The sequence below is a fragment of the Gorilla gorilla genome, chromosome 11 (genome assembly GCF_029281585.2).
Source record: "Gorilla gorilla gorilla isolate KB3781 chromosome 11, NHGRI_mGorGor1-v2.1_pri, whole genome shotgun sequence".
NCBI lineage: Eukaryota > Metazoa > Chordata > Mammalia > Primates > Hominidae > Gorilla > Gorilla gorilla.
Window position 1 is genome coordinate 55,208,919 of NC_073235.2, and position 17,428 is coordinate 55,226,346.

At 39.3% G+C, this 17,428-nt stretch overlaps 2 protein-coding genes across 11 annotated transcripts in view; one reads left to right on the top strand and one right to left on the bottom strand.

Moving 5' to 3' along the window:
• PRPF40A (pre-mRNA processing factor 40 homolog A) overlaps window positions 1-5,274 on the bottom strand; it is a 62,201-nt gene extending 56,927 nt beyond the window's left edge. For 4 of the 9 annotated variants that reach the window (XM_031008531.3, XM_031008530.3, XM_004032653.5 and 1 more), the window contains exons 1-3: window positions 5,169-5,274; window positions 4,693-4,962; window positions 3,339-3,470 (exon numbers count right to left, since the gene is read on the bottom strand). In XM_031008531.3, coding sequence (XP_030864391.3) covers window positions 3,339-3,470; window positions 4,693-4,776 — 216 coding nt within the window. In that variant the 5' untranslated portion in view covers window positions 4,777-4,962; window positions 5,169-5,274. Of the gene's footprint in view, window positions 1-3,338; window positions 3,471-4,566; window positions 4,983-5,168 lie in introns of those variants that run through there. The other 5 variants (XM_055380876.2, XM_055380874.2, XM_055380879.2 and 2 more) reach the window with 4 other exon arrangements.
• Window positions 5,275-5,342: 68 nt separating this feature from the next.
• Window positions 5,343-17,428, top strand: part of ARL6IP6 (ARF like GTPase 6 interacting protein 6) — a 43,099-nt gene continuing 31,013 nt past the window's right edge. The window contains exons 1-2 of one of the 2 annotated variants that reach the window (XM_004032656.5): window positions 5,343-6,370; window positions 7,963-8,016. In XM_004032656.5, coding sequence (XP_004032704.1) covers window positions 5,971-6,370; window positions 7,963-8,016 — 454 coding nt within the window. In that variant the 5' untranslated portion in view covers window positions 5,343-5,970. Of the gene's footprint in view, window positions 6,371-6,409; window positions 6,841-7,962; window positions 8,017-17,428 lie in introns of those variants that run through there. The other variant, XM_031008533.3, reaches the window with a different exon arrangement.

Consider the following 17,428-nt stretch of genomic DNA (forward strand, 5'->3'; position numbering starts at 1 on the left):
ATAGAGGAAAATAAAGACTCAAAATAGGGAGAAAAAAAAAGAGCCAGCTAGCATGACTCTCTGGGGCAAAGGCATAATCATCTGTGATAAAGATGGCAGGACCTGCATGTCCTTTGTGTAGAAAACACAAAAGACATGAAAACAGTATTTACTATGGACACTGAGGAAGAAGACAGCCTCACACATAATTTTATTGATAGAAATCTCTACAGAAAATCTTTATTTTTTTGAGATAGGGTCTCACTTTGTCACCCAGGATGGAGTGCAGGGCGTGATCTTGGCTCACTGCAGCCTCGACCTCCCAGGTTCAAGCAATCCTTCTGCCTCAGCCCCCTAACTAGCCGGGACGACAGACGCACGCCACCACACTCAGCTTATTTTTAAATAGTTTTTGTAGAGATGGGGTTTCACCATGTTGCCCAGGCTGGTCTCCAACTCCTGAGCTCAAGTGATGCACCCGCCTCGGCCTCCCAATGGGAAATTTTTGAGTACTGCCATCCAGCAGGGAAAATTCTTTATCTTTCTTTACTAACATTTAACCAGTGACCCTCAAAGCATCTTAAATCACATATTATTTAAAGCTTAAACAACCTGTAAGGTCCCTTTCAGCTATAAGATCCTATAACTCTAAAAGTATGATTTTCCTATAAAGTTATATAGAATAAGAGGCAAATTTAATCTACAAGATAGAAAATTGAAATAAACCTGAAAGAATATTAAGCTCAATTTGATAATCATCAAATATTTATTACTACTAAGAGTCAGCCTAAATGCATGAGATGGCACTCTAGGTCATCTCATGAATTAAGAAAAAAAAAATTTGAACACACCACTTCTTTAAGCTAAATAGCTTGATGCATTTGAGAAATTATGAACCCTGGCTTCCATACATCATTATGCTACCCAGTCTGCATATTATTTTACAAACAAGTTTTACAGTTTCATGTCATATTGGTAACATTCCAAAGACCACAATTATTTGGCAAGTAAGACTGCCACCAATTTTAGTCTTTAGCTAGTCCCAGCATGAGACGTTCATGCAAACCAGTCAACACATGAAGGTTTTTATAACCTTCAGTCCCAAAGTCTAAAGAATTTGTGAACTGACTTTTTTAAATTGCATGGCAGAACCCTCCCAACTGTCACTACTGTGAATGATACAGACAGACATCCTGCTTCTTCTCAATTATCTTCTGACCACTTATTCCTCCTGAGTACTTCCAAGAGTGGCAGAAGAAATAATGCAGGAAAAAGGATCAATTGTCCTATTTATTATCACCTTTAATTTTTAAAGCAATGTTTATAGAGTTTCAAATACGATTTCTGATTTGAGAATTCAAATTATCCATGCTCTCCCAGTCTGTTATAAAGCTAAAACAAGAATTTGTTTTACCAAGATTTGGGACCCATATTAAGGGGATAAAAGGGAATTATATAATTCTGACAAAAACAGTGGAGATTCTTTTGGGACTTTCAGAGCATAACTCCTACTAAAACATTTATTTATTATACTAACAGGAGCCTTCAGAGGGAGAAGAATTCTAAACATCTAAATAATTAGGTCTACTTAAAGGCACATGGCATATATTAGCCTAGGAAAAAGTAGAAGAAAACCACACCAAAAAAATCAGTTATTTGAATGGATGTGTACCGAGTAGCAAGTAAACTTACTAGAAAGATGGTCACTGATACAGCTAAAGAGAAAGGGCCATAAAGCAAACTGTGACCAGCTTATGTCAATGAGATACATGAAAGTACTTTTAAAAAATAAAATCTGCATTTTTTTTTTTTTTAACTAGAAATATGACTAGCTGGTATCTTGGTTTTGGTAGTGCAATAGCACCATTACAGCAAGGGTAAGCAGGTCAATCCCTTGCAAAACTTACCTTGATTGGCCCAATGGAAACAGAAGGCCCCAGAAAAGAGAGAAGCATCTGGCAGTAGCAAATTGTTTTATTTTATCTTTCTGTGGAAAGAAACTAATTTTAAATAAGAACCAGAGCATTTAAAGAATAAATATTTTTAAAGCTCATTATCTAGTTAGAGCAGCTCTACCAAGAAAACAAGAAGAGCTCCTTGCTGCTTAGAGATGGAAAGAAACAGAAGAGGAATCAAAGTTGTTTCTCCATCACCTAGAGAGTTTTAAAATTTGTGTTATTCTAGAGTAACAGAATAAAAGGCTCTTTTATTTAAAGAACTCCTGCAAGCAGAATCTTTTGGGGCTGGTGCCTTTGAATAAAGGTTTTGTTTTGTTTTGTTTTTTAACAAAATTAAGGGCAATATTCCAAATTAAAAAAAAAAAAGAGGAAAATCACTGGATATTAAGCCCTTCTACTCTTAAGGTTAAGTAAAAAGAGACAGACACATAGCAAGCTCCTTTTCCCACTGCAATTTCACCAATAACTTTAACCATGAAGCTTAAACAATTATCAAACAGTACTAATTAGCAAAAGATCACATGAAATTGGCTTCCAAAATATTTTGTTAGCCTAAATTTTTGATGATTTATGGAAATACTCAAATGGAAATAACCCAGCCACCTAAAGATCTATTATAGAACTTAACATGAAGCACAAAATTACTCATGGTAACTGAACCTGTTACCTTTCTTGGATGCTTCTCTAGAAACTCAGTTCTACCGAAATCACTGAATCAGCATTAAAACCTTTTGATCCAAATCACTCCTACAAAATGTCCATTTACAATTTATGCTAGAGATGGAAGGGACAGCTCATAAGCAGGAGTGTAGAAGCAACAAGCATTAAAAAAAAATAGTGTAAGTGGAAAATGAACTACCTATTGGCACTGTCCTATGAAGAATCAGAATTATAGAGCACAAACTCCCCACCCTCCCTCACCCTCCTCCAACACACACAGAGGAAGATATTTCAGGAATAAAATTCACTCTAAACCAAAACAATAGCTATTTTCAGATTCTATTTATTTACATGGTCTACCAAAATCAGTTATGTTGCTGTATCAGATAATATTTACTCTTAGACCATCAACTTCAACTGGCATTCTTGAAAAAATAATCATTAAAAATAAAAGCCTGGATCCACACTTTACTTTTACATAATAAAGAAAAAAATTCTTAGTTTTGAGGTCATCAGTAAATTTCTCAGAAGACTTTTTCATTATTTAAATTTCTCAGAAGACTTTTCCATTATTCAAATTTCCGTTAGAGTGATGATTTAACATTTGGCTTATTTGAAATTATTCGGGCATAAACTAATCATTAAACAGCTATAACTACTGACCTAGATTTTGAAATCTTGATAGAATACCTGAGGCAAAAACAAATAAATAAATGCAAAATAAAACAAAAACAGTCTTACTTGTCCCATTGGTGGCCCTCCCATAGGGGGCATCATCTGCGGCATCATTCCATGAGGTACAGGAGGCATATTCGCTCTCTGACCCATAGGGTGCATTCCCATTGGGGCATAATGCATGCCAGGGTGCCCCATCTGAAAAACAGTGAACATTTTTAAATGAGCAAATAATACTAAATGCTTCCAAAAATCTCATTTCAACAGATCAGTTATCTGAAGCGACATAATATTAAGCTTATGTGTAATAACATCATTGGATTAGTCTATACCTTGTTTCAAACAAAACGCATTCCGCTAGTATTTAAAACGAGCTTGCAAATTCCGTAAAAAAATGGGAAAAGTTAAGATGAATCCTGGACCGCTGGATCATAGGTTTTCTCTCTTTTTTAATCACTGACTTAACCAGCTACTAATGGGCTTGCTAAGCTTGGAGGATACACATTGAATACTAATTTTAAAACTGTTATGGTGAAAACAACAACTCCTATTTCATGCAGATATAAAAGATAGCCAGCTATTGTTATTTTATAACACTACTGATTTTAAACTTTAAAATGCTCTATCCAATTAACTCAGGTGAGAGTCGGTCTTATAAAACACAAACAGTATGGCTACCCAGGCACAATTCACTCCTAACAAACTTATTTCCTAACATAACCTTTAAGACAGGTAAAATTCCTTCTGCCAAAAATACATTTTCAAAGACTGAGGTTCTGTCACTCACGGACACTAAATGCAAACAACTAATTCATCCTTTTTAACGCAGTTTAAAAAGACAACTACTTTCTTTACCGATGAGTCCATTGTTCTATGTTTTAAATTAAAACCACCTAATTATCTCCTGCCAATTGTCCCAACAGTTCCCCCTGCAGACCACCCCGACGACTAATGAAAACAAATTTTGGCAGCCGCTGTTAAAGTCTTAAAGTATCAAGCCCCTGCCTCCCCCTCCCAGCTAAAATCGGGCCTAAAGCTCCAAGACGCTCACCCCGCCCAAGAGCCAGCACCTTCACCACGCATCTGTCTAGGCCAAGCCCACGGGGAACTTCCAGGGTCTCACATCCTTCTCTTTGTGCATTTCCACCCTCCACTTCTCTCCCTCAGAACATATCCCACCATCTCGAGTTCTTCCTTCGTCCACTCTTATCTTCTTCTCCTTTCGGAGAAAGCTTCCTGTTTCTCACTCCGTTTTTCATTGTGCCGCCTTCCCCCTGCCCCACTGATCCCTTACCGAGGGCCGTCTCCTCAGGAAGCCGTCAGCAGAGACCCAAGAGCCGGAGCAGAGGCTTGAGCCGGACAATCTCCGCTCCCCGTCCCCAGGACCCTGCGAGGGAGGATGGCTCTCCATTTCACTCACCATGAGGCCTCCACGCTCAGCTCCCGTCCCCGGCCTCATCGTCGGGCTCAGACTGCTCCGCCGGCGGCCACTGCCGCTACACATACCAACAAGAAGCGATCTGAGTGGCTGACGCCCACTGGGGCTAAAGGTTAAAGGCTGCCCTGCGCTACGGGGCGGGACCAGCGGGGCCAACAGGCTGACGGGCTTCCCCGCTGTCCAATCAGAATGCGCCGCCGACACGCAGCTCTGCGGCGATTCGCCCCCAGCCTCAGCCTCACTCGGCGTCGCCTGCATGGGGGGGGGGGAGGAGGAGGACGGAGGAAGTTTCTGCACCGAGTCCTCCGTCGGGAAAACTCTACCAACTTCCCCAGGGGAAGGGAAGACAACAGTGTCCCAGCTTCCCGAGCTTAGAGCGCCTCACCCCGTAGGGGGTGGGGCAGTGGGGGGTCTGCCACCTTCACCCTCCCCGCCCGAGTTACGTACGCCCCACAAACCTGAGGCCGCCAGGGGTAGGGTGGAGGGGGCGGGGGTAAGCAGCCTCTAGTGTTAGCGGTGGCTGGGACCGAATGCGCGCGCGCGGTGCTCGAGGCGGAGGGGAGGGGGCGGGGAAGGCGAAAGGAGGGGTTCGGAGGAGAGGGTTCGATCTCCGTACGCACCAGGTGGAGAGCGCGCGCCTGGGCGGAGGGGGAAGGAGGCGTGTCGAGTAGCGTGAGGGAAGTTGTGGTACGGGTAGGGAGAACCACACTAAAGGGAGATGGGGGTGAGCAGTTAAGGAACCGCGAGAGCGCCAGGTAGAGAGCTGCCCTTAATGGGGGAACCTGGAGGAGAGTGTGAGCGTAGTGGGGAAGAAGGGAGAAGACAAATAGATTCGGGAATGTGTCTCCGAGGGCGCGAGCGGGCGCTAGGACCCGGCGTCGAAAAGATGCGGCTTTGGGGCTGTCGGGGCGCGCGCTCCCGTTGGTGACGCGGGGGTGGCGGAGGTCTCCGGCCGGGACGAAGCCCCGCAGGGAGTGGATACTCGACAGCCTTCGGCCTCCGCCCGCTTCTCCCTGCGCGCTTTCCTGCTCCCCTTTCCGGCTACAGCCCTGGGGTCGAGCTCTGGTGGAAGCGCATTCCGCCTCTCCTTTGGCCCTACGGCTTCCTTTGCAACCCGCCGCCCACCCTTGCTCTCCGTGGTTTACCCCTGGGCTCTGAGGCCTGGTGGTAGCGGCCACTGCCGCGGATTGGCTGTTGCGGACCCGGGGCGGGGCTGGTGGGAGAGGCTCGTTCTCCGCGGGTTTCGTTGTGTTTCGCGCCATGTCGTTTGCTGAGAGCGGGTGGCGGTCGGCTCTGCGGCGCCGCGGTCCCGGCACCCCGGGCCCTGTGGTTCGGCCATCGTATTCCTCCTTTACTCAGGGGGACAGCTGGGGTGAAGGCGAAGTCGACGAGGAGGAGGGATGCGACCAAGTGGCCCGCGACCTGCGGGCGGAGTTCTCGGCTGGGGCGTGGTCAGAGCCCAGAAAGCGCTCGGTGCTCCAGCCGGACGGGGACGGGTCGCCCGTTCTGCCCGATAAGCGCAATGGTATCTTTCCCGCGGCCGCGGGCAGCAGAGCCCAGCCTCGGCGGTGGCCGGTCCAGGTCCTCTCTATCCTCTGCTCGCTGCTCTTCGCCATCCTTCTCGCCTTCCTCCTCGCCATCGCCTACTTGATCGTTAAAGGTATTGAAGCCGAGGCCTTGAAAGTCTGTCCAGAGTAAAGTTGAGCCAGGGTGTGGCTCTCGCCTCCACCCATCTCCCTTTCCCTCGCGCTGAGCCCGCAGGCTGGCAGCTGCTTTCACCCAGAGTCCTCATTTGCATCTTACTTTGCTCTCCCGCCCTTTGCCTTTTCTAAGTGGAGCGTCCTGATCCATGATCAGGAGACGTATTTTTAAAAAGGATCGTTTGATTAAATGGGTACTTGAAGAAGTATCTTCAAGTCCTTGAACACGGGGGATGAAATATTGTCAAGATTAAACAAAATGCGAAACACCCACCCTTAAAATGAGACAGTGAAAAGTGCATATAATTAAAATAGGCTATGTTCGATGGCCTTCATCCACAAATAAAGATGTGCTGTCCACCAATTCCTCTACACAGAATCCTGAGAGACAAAAATTTTCATCGCATAGTCCAAATTTCTTCTTTTATAGGTAAAATAATTAGCCTCTCAGTTTTTAAGTTTGTATCCTGGTGTAGTGCACGGAGTTCTGTTGCAGAAAGTATAGTCCACTCGTCCTCTAATAATTTTGTTTTTCTGTCTGAAGTTGAAATATTGGCCGGTTGAAGTTTATTGCAAGGCATACGGTTGTATAATTTAGTTGGCTAGTGTATATTATCGTGGAAAGAAGCAGAGTTAAGTTTAAATTTCCATTCTCACTAGTTTGTGACCTTTGCCAAGTTACTGAAAAAAAAAAAAAAAAACAAAAGAACTTTGTTGTATGAAAAGCACCCAAAACATTGTCACTGAAGTGTTATTTTTGTACTTCATTAAATATAATTAAATCTATTTAACTCCAGTTTTTATTTGTCCTCATTGCTTCCCAGCGTTTAGTGGGCTGCAGATGGCATGGCATCTAAAACCTTACAATGCTTGATTTTCATACAGAAGACACTTTGGCCAGTTGATATGGGTTTTACCTCTTCATAAAATGGTAAACTGAATGTGCATAAAATGCAAGCTGTCAGTCTTAAATGATTGGCTGCCAATGTTTCATTTCTTTATCATTCCCCTCCCCCCTTTTTTACCCTTTTTTGAATGTGCATGGAATGTAAATTATCAGTCTTAAATGATTGGCTGCCAATGTTTCATTTATCATTCCCCTCCCCACTTTTTTGCCCTTTTTTGCAATTCTGATAGTTTTGTCTCCTAGGTGGTTTATTTCTCTTTTGCTCGGAGACATTGCCTTTGTATCATAAAGTCACAAAACCATGATAAGTGGAATTCCATTGCAGAAGACATTGAACTGTGCTTATTTTGAAGAATAGAGAAAGGAACTGAACTCCACCTAGTATGCCCTTTAGTGTTTACCACTACCTTAGGGAATAAACAGTACTCATCCTATGTACGGTATATAGCTGTTGGCTCCCTTAGTGGTCAACACATTAATTTGCTTGCTGAAGGTCACATAGCTGGTAAATTGAATCAGAATTTGAACCCAGTTCTTTGTGACTCCAGAGCACTTTCCACAGCTCCACAATGCCTTCACAGCCCTTGAGTTACTTTTCAAATTATAGTATTACTTTCCTACCTGAGTCCCTCTTTGTATTTGCAGAGTTGCATGCTGAGAATTTGAAAAATGAAGATGATGTAGACACTGGACTATTAGGTATGGACTTAATTGCCGCTTGCTTTGCTTTTGAGCTCACATTTGTGTTTCCAGATCATGTTTGAACTAACTTTGGGATAAAATACTTAATGTATTTCTATGTGCAGTCATTCAGTCTTGTTTTTAATTTGCATATGTTGGTGATAAATGTTATTAGATTTCCTTTATATGTGTGGAGTATGTGTATGCATCTATGGTATGTTTGCTATAATTTTTTAATGGGGCCAGGTGCAGTGGCTCACATCTGTAATCCCAACACTTTGGGAAGCTGAGGCAGTAGAATCAGTTGAGCCCAGGAGTTCCAGACCAGTCTGGGCAACATAGTGAGACCCTGTCTCTACAAAAAATAAACAAAATTAGCCAGGCATGGTTTCACTCATGCTTGTAGTCCCAGCTACTTGGGAGGCTGATGTGGGAGGATCACTTAAGCTGGGAAGTTCAAGGCTGCAGTGAACTGTGATTGTTACACTGCACTCCAGCCTGGGCGACAGAGTGAGACCCTGTCTGAAACAATAATAATTTTTTTAATGGGTACTGGTATGTGTATGTACCACACACACTAGTAATACATTTTAAACACAACTGCATGTGACTCAGGTCCAGAGAAATATTTAACATTTTCTAATTACCTTCTGGAAGAGGCTTCCCACAGCTCTTCTCAGGAATTTAAAAACAAAAGAACTTCCTCACTATCTTAGCAAAGGTAAATAATGTCTTATGTAGGCTTCAGGAGGAATTTAAGTTCAAATATGTTTATGTGCAGCTTTTTTTTTTTTTAAAGCATTGACCATCCTTGCACAGGTAAATGACTAGGAGAGTCAGATCTCAGTTTCTGCAGTGTCTGTAGAATGCTATAGTTCACAGGTTTCCAGTGAAAAAGGTTATTCTATATTTCTCTCCACCAAAATGATTCTGAAGAGTTGAAAACTTTACCTGTCCAGCAGATTTTACTCCTATTTGCTTTGATCACTCTAAATTGGGGAGGGGAGATCAAACTTAATCACTCTACATTCGATCACATGAATCAAGTCATTTGATGTGATCACTTTAAATTAAATCATTTGATTTGATCACTGTAGATAGATGGTTGAGATACTATGACACATGTCCTCCCCTCTCCCATTCTTTCCTAAACTCTCTAATCTACCACTTTATGGCTAATCACCCTTATGGTGACACCAAGTATAGTGTACCTTATTTCGGCAGAAGGGGAAACATGAACCGTTTATCTTCAAACTGCAAAGAAGTTGGTTTCTTAGATATTGCATGGAAACTTTTGTCTGTTCTTGTCAACTTCTTGCATGAGAAAACATACTTTTTAGTTACTCATTTTATCAGTGTATGTTTTTACATTGTTTTATCTCTAGAAATAAGCCAAGATTATTAGGCTTCTCAGAGCTTTTATTGATCTGTCACCTCTTGATGCAGTGGAAACAGAATCTTATGAACTAGGCATGAATTCTAAACCTTTTGCTGTTTAAAAGTTGTCCTGATTTCTCATTTAGGAGTAGAATGAGTGGCAGTTGTTATCTGAAGGAATGGCTTGTTCAATATCAAAAGGAATGTGATAGGTCTTTTGACATGGTCCTGCTTCCTTTTCCACTTAGGATTAAATAATCCCATATTGCTTTTAGGTATGCATGATAGATACTTAATATTTTTACAGCAAATAGGAAAATCATTAAGATTTTGCTAATGGCATGAATTTATTGTTAAGAGTCAGGAATGAGCAGAAAGTGTTGTATCTTTATGGTGAAAAAAACCCAACAGCTATGCCAAAACAAAGCTCATTATTTTGAACCAATGGTCAGATGAGCTCCAGTGGTCAGATGGAGAATAAAAATAGTTAATATCATTTAATGGGCTAATTCAATCAGTTTCCTGGGGGTTAATTTTAAAGAATAGTTATAGCAGATGTATGTATTATAACATATGGATAGAGAATAGTCGTCTCTACCAGAAGAGGACTCTTAAAAATCTGTTTCAGTGAAACAGGGCCAAGATGATTAAGCTCTTAAGAAGACTGAGGTGATCGGCCGTGCGCGGTGGCTCACAACTGTAATCCCAACACTTTGGTAGGCCGAGGCAGGTGGATCACTTGAGGTCAGGAGTTCGAGACTGGCCTGAACAACATGGTGAAACCCCGCCTTTACTAAAAATACAAAAACAAAATTAGCTGGGCATGGTGGCACAGGCCTGTAATCCCACCTACTCGGGAGGCTGAGGCAGGAGAATCACTTGAACCGGGGAGGTGGAGGTTGCAGTGAGCCAAGATTGCGCCACTGCATTCCATCCTCAGCAACAGAGCAAGACTCCAACTCAAAACAAAACAAAAGATTGAGGTGATTGTGGCAACACCTGCCTTTTTTTCTAAGCTGCAATTCTCTACTGTTTTCAAGAAAAATACAAGTTAGCCTATTTACAGAATGTTTTGAATTGACTCCTGTCCTCTGGTTAAAACTCCTCTTGAGATAATTGATAGCTGAAAAGGTAGGATGGTTCTCTCAAACTTGACTTCCATCTAAATCAACGCTGAGTTGATTAACTTAGATATCAAGAAAAATTGCCTCATTAGTTTACCCCTGAGGAGATGCCTATGAAGTTACATCCTTTTTACAATTAATAAGACAGTTTTCACATGAAGAAACAATTTGAAATATTTAATAAGAAAATGTTGTTGAAGTCATCCATTACGTTTGGGAAAAGTACCATGCAGCCTTTTATCAGATGATAACGATTTTATTATATTTCACTATTTATTTTGCCCTGTTTATTAGGAACCTCGTAGCCAAATGTAATAATGTTTGATTGTTTTGTATATTACTCTTTATTTCTTGGCATACTTATTATTGCCCACACATGCTATTATCTTAATATTTCCATGACTCATATTTAAAATTTACTGCAAATTGCCTCATTCTTTGTTTGAAAGTAGGTTGGTTTTTAGAAAAAGCAACGTGAGCACAGTAACTGCTCTACCATGAAAGAGTTCTCTTTCTTTTCCTAGACAGACTGACAAAAATTTTGTACACTGCAGAATTTAATTGCAATTTAATCCTAGTCCAAGATTGGCATGGCAGTCAGTAAGAACAGATTATAGCAGCAATTCTCATTTTGGTATGGGTAACAATCACTTGGGGACTTGCTTTTTTAAAAGCACCTATAGATTTTGTTTTGGCCATCATGATTTCATGATACAGAACATTAGAAGTGTTAAAAAATGTCCAAGAGAAAGGATGTGTTGGAGGTGGCCCATTCTCTTAAAAAGACACAAGTTGAGTAAAACTCAGTTTCATCCTTATGATGAAAATTGATTGAAACTCTGAACTTGAACTTTTTAGCCAGTGTGTGGACTTTATAATTTGAACCTATACTCTATTAAGGAAGTGTTACAGTGCTATCTGTGGCTGGGTGGGGTAGCTCTAATATTTCATCTAAAAAGTCACAAATATCCTATTCTATAGCACAATTTTTGTAAAATTGTGTTATCTATTTGTATTATTCAAGAAATGATGACTAAGGCCAAAAAAAAAAAAAAGAGAGAAAGCCAAAAAGGACTGGAAGGATATAATCAAAATGTTAGTTTATCTGGGTTTCCGAATTGATTGGTTGTATTTATTATTTTTATTTTCTACAATGTATAAGTGTAACTTGCAATAAGAAAAACTTTAAGGGAAAGCACAAATTTAAGTTTAGAGAACAATGTGTTTCAGTAATTAACAATAACACCATTTATTGCACTTTTACAATATGCCAAAAACCATTAATTTGTGTGTTATTTCCTCTAGTATTCTCAACTACACTGTATCCATCAATGTTATTTTCTTCTAAACCAAAACTCAAGAAAGTATGTATTATAATTTTTATACCATAGATAGTCTAGGTAGTATAGCAAGGCAGAAAAAGAATGGGTTATCAGCAAGAATTAGCCATGTGCAGCTAAATTATTAGTCATGAAATTATTACAGGGCTCTTCTTAACCATAAAAGCAGTAATAAGAACCAGACATTAGGACCCCTAAATCTCAATAAATTGGGTTGACATTGTGTGGTACTCTGTAGTCCAACTTTGGTGGTTGGGAGGGACGTTTCTTAGGCTAATGAAGTCAAAAGTTAGCTGGCATCAGAATCACCTGAAAGATAAATTTTGCTGCTCTTCACATGGTGCAGAATATCTGACTCAGTAGTGTGAGATGTAGCCCAAGAATTTTCATTTTTGACAAGTTTTGAGTTGATGCTCTGCATGCTACTAGTTAGCGGGCTATATATACTTTGAACACCACTGGCCTAGTAGTTCCCAAACCTGACATAAAAAAAAAAAAAAAAAAAAAAACGAAGACCCTGGAGATTTTCTTTTTTTGCTTTTACAGAATCTCAGACCCTATAATTATCTACTGAATTTAAGTAACTTAATTGGCTGTATGTGTCAGTGTACACTGTACAATCAGGGCTCATTGGACCATTTTTCATTTCTGAATTATTTCGAGCAGTTCTGTTTGTAAGGATTGAAATTTCATGACTTATTCTTTCTTAGGGATCTTCAAAAGAATAAAGAAAACTGAGCTATATTTCTCATAAAGTTTATTTGATCTTGAAATTACCACATTGGTCTATTGGACATTTTTTAATTTTGAAATACGTTTTGGGATTTTAGTGGTCACATATTGTTCTTTCTCAAAACATTCTCCTATTTCATTATTTTAGTATTACTCACCAATTCTCAACTATGATCAAAAGAATAAAATAATTATGATGGAATTAGGATTCCAGTAAGACTTTCCTAAGACTTTAAGTATTTTTTTCATCTTTTATGAGGTCTGCATCCTAATTTATTTGATACTGTTTGTAAGTGGACAGATGCTAAGGGCAGATGTGTATACAAAGGTGATTTGGAAAAAAAATGCAAAAAAGAATTATTGGGTTGACCATTTGAATTGTTTGTAATCTAAAAATCAAAATATGTTACAAATTATGGAGCAAAAAAGATTGTTGTCCTCTTTTCATCAAAATAAGCCATGAAAGGCTTAAAAATTCCTTCAAACATTGTGTTTTAATGACGCAAGTGCAAAAAAAAAAAAGCAGGAATAATGACAAGCTGTAACCAATTTGAGATGTATCTGAAATCTGGAAGTGGTATTTACAAGATGGATATGTTGTAGATTCATACATGAAGTTAGTAAGCAATTATTTGCACTCAGGTCATGCCCATTTTTGGTGTACATGACTTTAGGGAAACTGGGAATTGAAATTCGGATTTGCTGTATTTATTTCTTATGAAAATTTTTAACAAAGTTTTTTCCCGCTGTCTTTTTGCTCTCTAAATTATTCTTCAAGTGTCATGAAAATAAAGGAAATAAAAAAGCCTCTTTGGACTTACATGATAAATAAAAATATTGATGACTGTTTTCCCTGTTATACTGAAGATTACAAGCTTCAGAGGAGAATATAAATTTAACAGGATTGCCCATGAATTAATTGTTTAAAGCTGGATGATGGGTATATGAGTTTTATATACTTCTCTCAACTTTTTTCTGTGTTTGAAATGATCTGTAATAAAAGTGTTGGTTTTTTTTTTTTTTTTAACTTTCCCATGTGAATCTAATGATTTACCAGCGTTGGGAACTACAGGTGTTATTTATTTTTGAAACTTCAGTCACTTAATCTGTCAGAGGATCACCTTCCTCATCTGTTTCAACAGAAAGATGTAGAAATGCTACAGGCTGGGTTGCAGGTGGTCGGGCGATTGGGTGAAGGCCTTAACCAGTGTAACTGCTATAGCTACCATGCACTCTGTGCACCCACTATGCTCATGTTGCATTGGCAGGAGAGGAGAGAGCACTTTCCTCTGCACCTGCACTTGGCTTTGACGTTTAGAGAGACACTTTGCTCTAGGGATTTAAAGACTTGAGCTATCTATAGAATGTGATTTAGAGAGGATACCAAATTATTTAAAATAATGGTCATCCTCTCAAGTTAGAAAACTATAGAATCTAATAAAGTTGAGAACATTTGCTTACATAAACATTTAAAAATTGATGGTTAGTTTCATGCATATGATACATCTAAGTTTTATTAGTAGCCAGCTGGTAATAGTTTTTACAACTTTTAAAGTTACCTAAGTACAGCCATACGCCACATACCATTTTGGTCAACAGTGGTCTGCATATATGCCTGTATGATGGTGGTCCCATAAGATTACAGTGGAGCTGAAAAATTCCTGTTTAGTGGCATTGCAACTGTCCTAACTTGGTAGTACAGTATATTGCTCACATGTTGGTATTGATGCTGGTATAAACCAACCTATTACCAATCTAGTTTTATATAACCTTCCAGTCATAAAAAAAAATACAGCACAATTACGTGCAGTACATAACATAATTCTTGATAAACAATTATGTTACTGGTTTATGTATTTACTATGCTTCTTATTGTTTTAGATTATATTACTTCTGCTTAAAAAAAGTTGACTGTAAAACAGCCTCAGGCAGGTCCTTCAGGAGGTATCCCAGAAGAAGGCATTGTTGTCATAGGAGATGACAGTTTCATGCATGTTGTTGCCCTTGAAGACCTTTCAGTGGAAAAAGATGTGACAGTGAAAAACAGTGATATTACCTTGACCCTATGTAGGCCTAGGCTAATGTGTGTGTGTGTCTTAGATTTCAACAAAGAAGTTTAAAAACTAAAAAATTAGAAATAGAAGCTTATAGAGTAATGGTATAAAGAAAAAACATTTTTGCACAGCTGTACAGTGTCCTTTTGTTTTAAACTGTTAGTAGAAAAGGGTAAAGTTAAATTTTAAAGTTTATAAAGTAAGAAAGTTACAGTAAGCTAAGGTTAATTTATTAATGAAGAGAAAAATTTTTTAATTTAGCGTGACCTAAGTGTACAGTGTTTATAATAGTCTATTGTAGTGGACAGTAGTGTCCTTGGCCTTCACCTTCACTCATCAGTCACTCGCTCACTGATTGACCCAGAGCAACTCCTTGTCCTGTAAGCTCCATTCATTGTAAGTACCCTATACAGGTGTACCATATTTTATCTTTTATACTGTATTTTTACTGTACCTTTTCTATATTTAAGTATGTTCAGATACGCAAGTACTTATTGTTTTGTATTACAGTCGCCTGCAGTATTTGGTATAGTAACATGCCGCACAGGTTTGTAGCATTGGAATAATAGGATATAACTGTATAGCTTATAGGTGTGTAGTAGGCTATATACCTAGGTTTTTGTAAGTACGCTCTTGTGATGTACAAACAACAACGAAATCACCTAATGATGCATTTCTCAGAACATATCCCTGTCATCAAACAGTGTATGATTGTATTGTATTTTCATTGTTAGTATCATAAAATGCATTAGTTACGTAAGTAATTTAATCTCACCAGGAAAGATTCCAACAATTAAAGCAAAGGCTTTCACCGATCTACCTGTGTGTCTTTTTACATCTTTTTCTCTTTGTTTACGTATGTATAGTCATTTAAAATACATGTTTTTTTCACTGTTATAGAAAAAATATAATTGGATTCATGTATATTTTGCAGCCTTGTTAAAGTGCCTTTTGGAGTATATTCTGTATCAGTATACATAGATCTACCTCATTTTTTCATGACTGCATTGTATTTCATAATATAAGTATACCAGTTTATTTAAACATTTCAAATGTCAGAAACTCTTACCCAGGACTTGGAAATTACTAGTATACAGTCAAGTTTAATCCCATTGTTTACTTATAAAGTTTTATGAAGTATGTGCAATTGATTGCCTAACACTTATTTAATAGGAAACCTTTCCCTAGTATAGGAACCATGAGAGTTTTGTTTTTTTCTGGTGTATTCTGATTATATATAATGTGTGTAAATTGGTGCCTCTGTGTCTGACTTCATAAAACTTCTTGAAAGTTGCCTCATCCCCGTAAGCTAAAACTGTTAAACAAAATGAAAATATTTAGAGCATATAACAGCCTCTTTTGCTGGAAGGTTTCATAGAAATAAAGTTGCCAGCATGTTTTTAGAAGAGTAACTGCTCCCTGACACCAGAATGGCTTATTTTGAAAAATAAGCCAAAACAAATATACCCTTAGATAGGTGTCTATAAAATTCCAGCAAAGGGATTGGGATAGGAAATTCCTACCCATCCCTGTTTTTGCTTTGGATGAAAACAGTCTTAAGAAGTTTCAGTTGATGGAAAAGATTAGTATACATCATTTCATTGGCCAGACGTGGTGGCTTCTGACTGAAATCCCAGAACTTTGAGAGCCCCAGGCAGGTGGATCATGACGTCAAGAGATCAAGACCAGCCTGGCCAACATGGTGAAACCTCGTCTCTACTAAAAGTACAGAAATTAGCTGAATGTGGTGGTGCACACCTGTAGTCCAGCTACTCTGGAGGCTGAGGCAGGAGAACTGCTTGAACTTGGGAGGCGGAGGTTGCAGTGAGCCGAGATCGCGCCACTGCACTCAGCCTGGCAACACAGCAAGATTCCTTCTCAAAAAAAAAAAAATAATAATATACATCACTTTGGCTGGGCACAGTTGCTCACGCCTGTAATCCCAGAACTTTGGGAGGCTGAGGCGGGTGAAACATGAAGTCAGGAGTTCAAGACCAGCCTGGTCAAGATGGTGAAACCCTGTGTCTACTAAAAATACAAGAATTAGCTGGGTGTGGTGGCAGGCGCCTGTAATCCCAGCTACTCGGGAGGCTGTGCCAGAGAATTGCTTGAACCCGGGAGGTGGAGGTTGCCTGGGTGGCAGAGCCGACTTTGTGTGTGTGTGTGTGTGTGTGTGTGTATACACACATATATGCACGCACATCATTTCATCAACTGATGAATATTGAGCTGTAGAGAAGAACGAAGGATGTGTGTATTTATTTAAAAGCCTGCAACCTTTGGTAGCAGTTATTCTGGAAATTTGTAACATCTATGTCCTTGTACAAGTGTACCCTTAAGTACAAGAATGTTCCTTGGAGCATTGTTTGTAATAGAGAAAAGCTAGAATTAAAAAAACACACACACACAACAGAACTGTGGCTGTGGGTACTGATAGGAAAGGTCTCCAGTATATGTGAAAAAAGCAAAATGCAGAACCATTTTTCTGGTGAGAATCTCACTTGTGGAAAATAAGCTGAAAAGATATATATACGTTTTATATATAACTAGCTTTATATATGTACCTGTATTACCTAGATATGTATATAATTTTTGGAAAGATGCACACCAGACTCTTAGCTGATCACTTTTAGGAATGAAATTGGCAAACTGAGGAAGGAAGAATTTCATTTAATATGCTTTCATTTTTGTATTCTTTTTAAAGTTGTTAATTCTTTCTAAAATGGTCTTATAAAACATCAAAATTTTAGCGTGAGGATTCTGCAGGTACTGACTTGTAAAAAATTTAGTTGTTGGGGAGTTA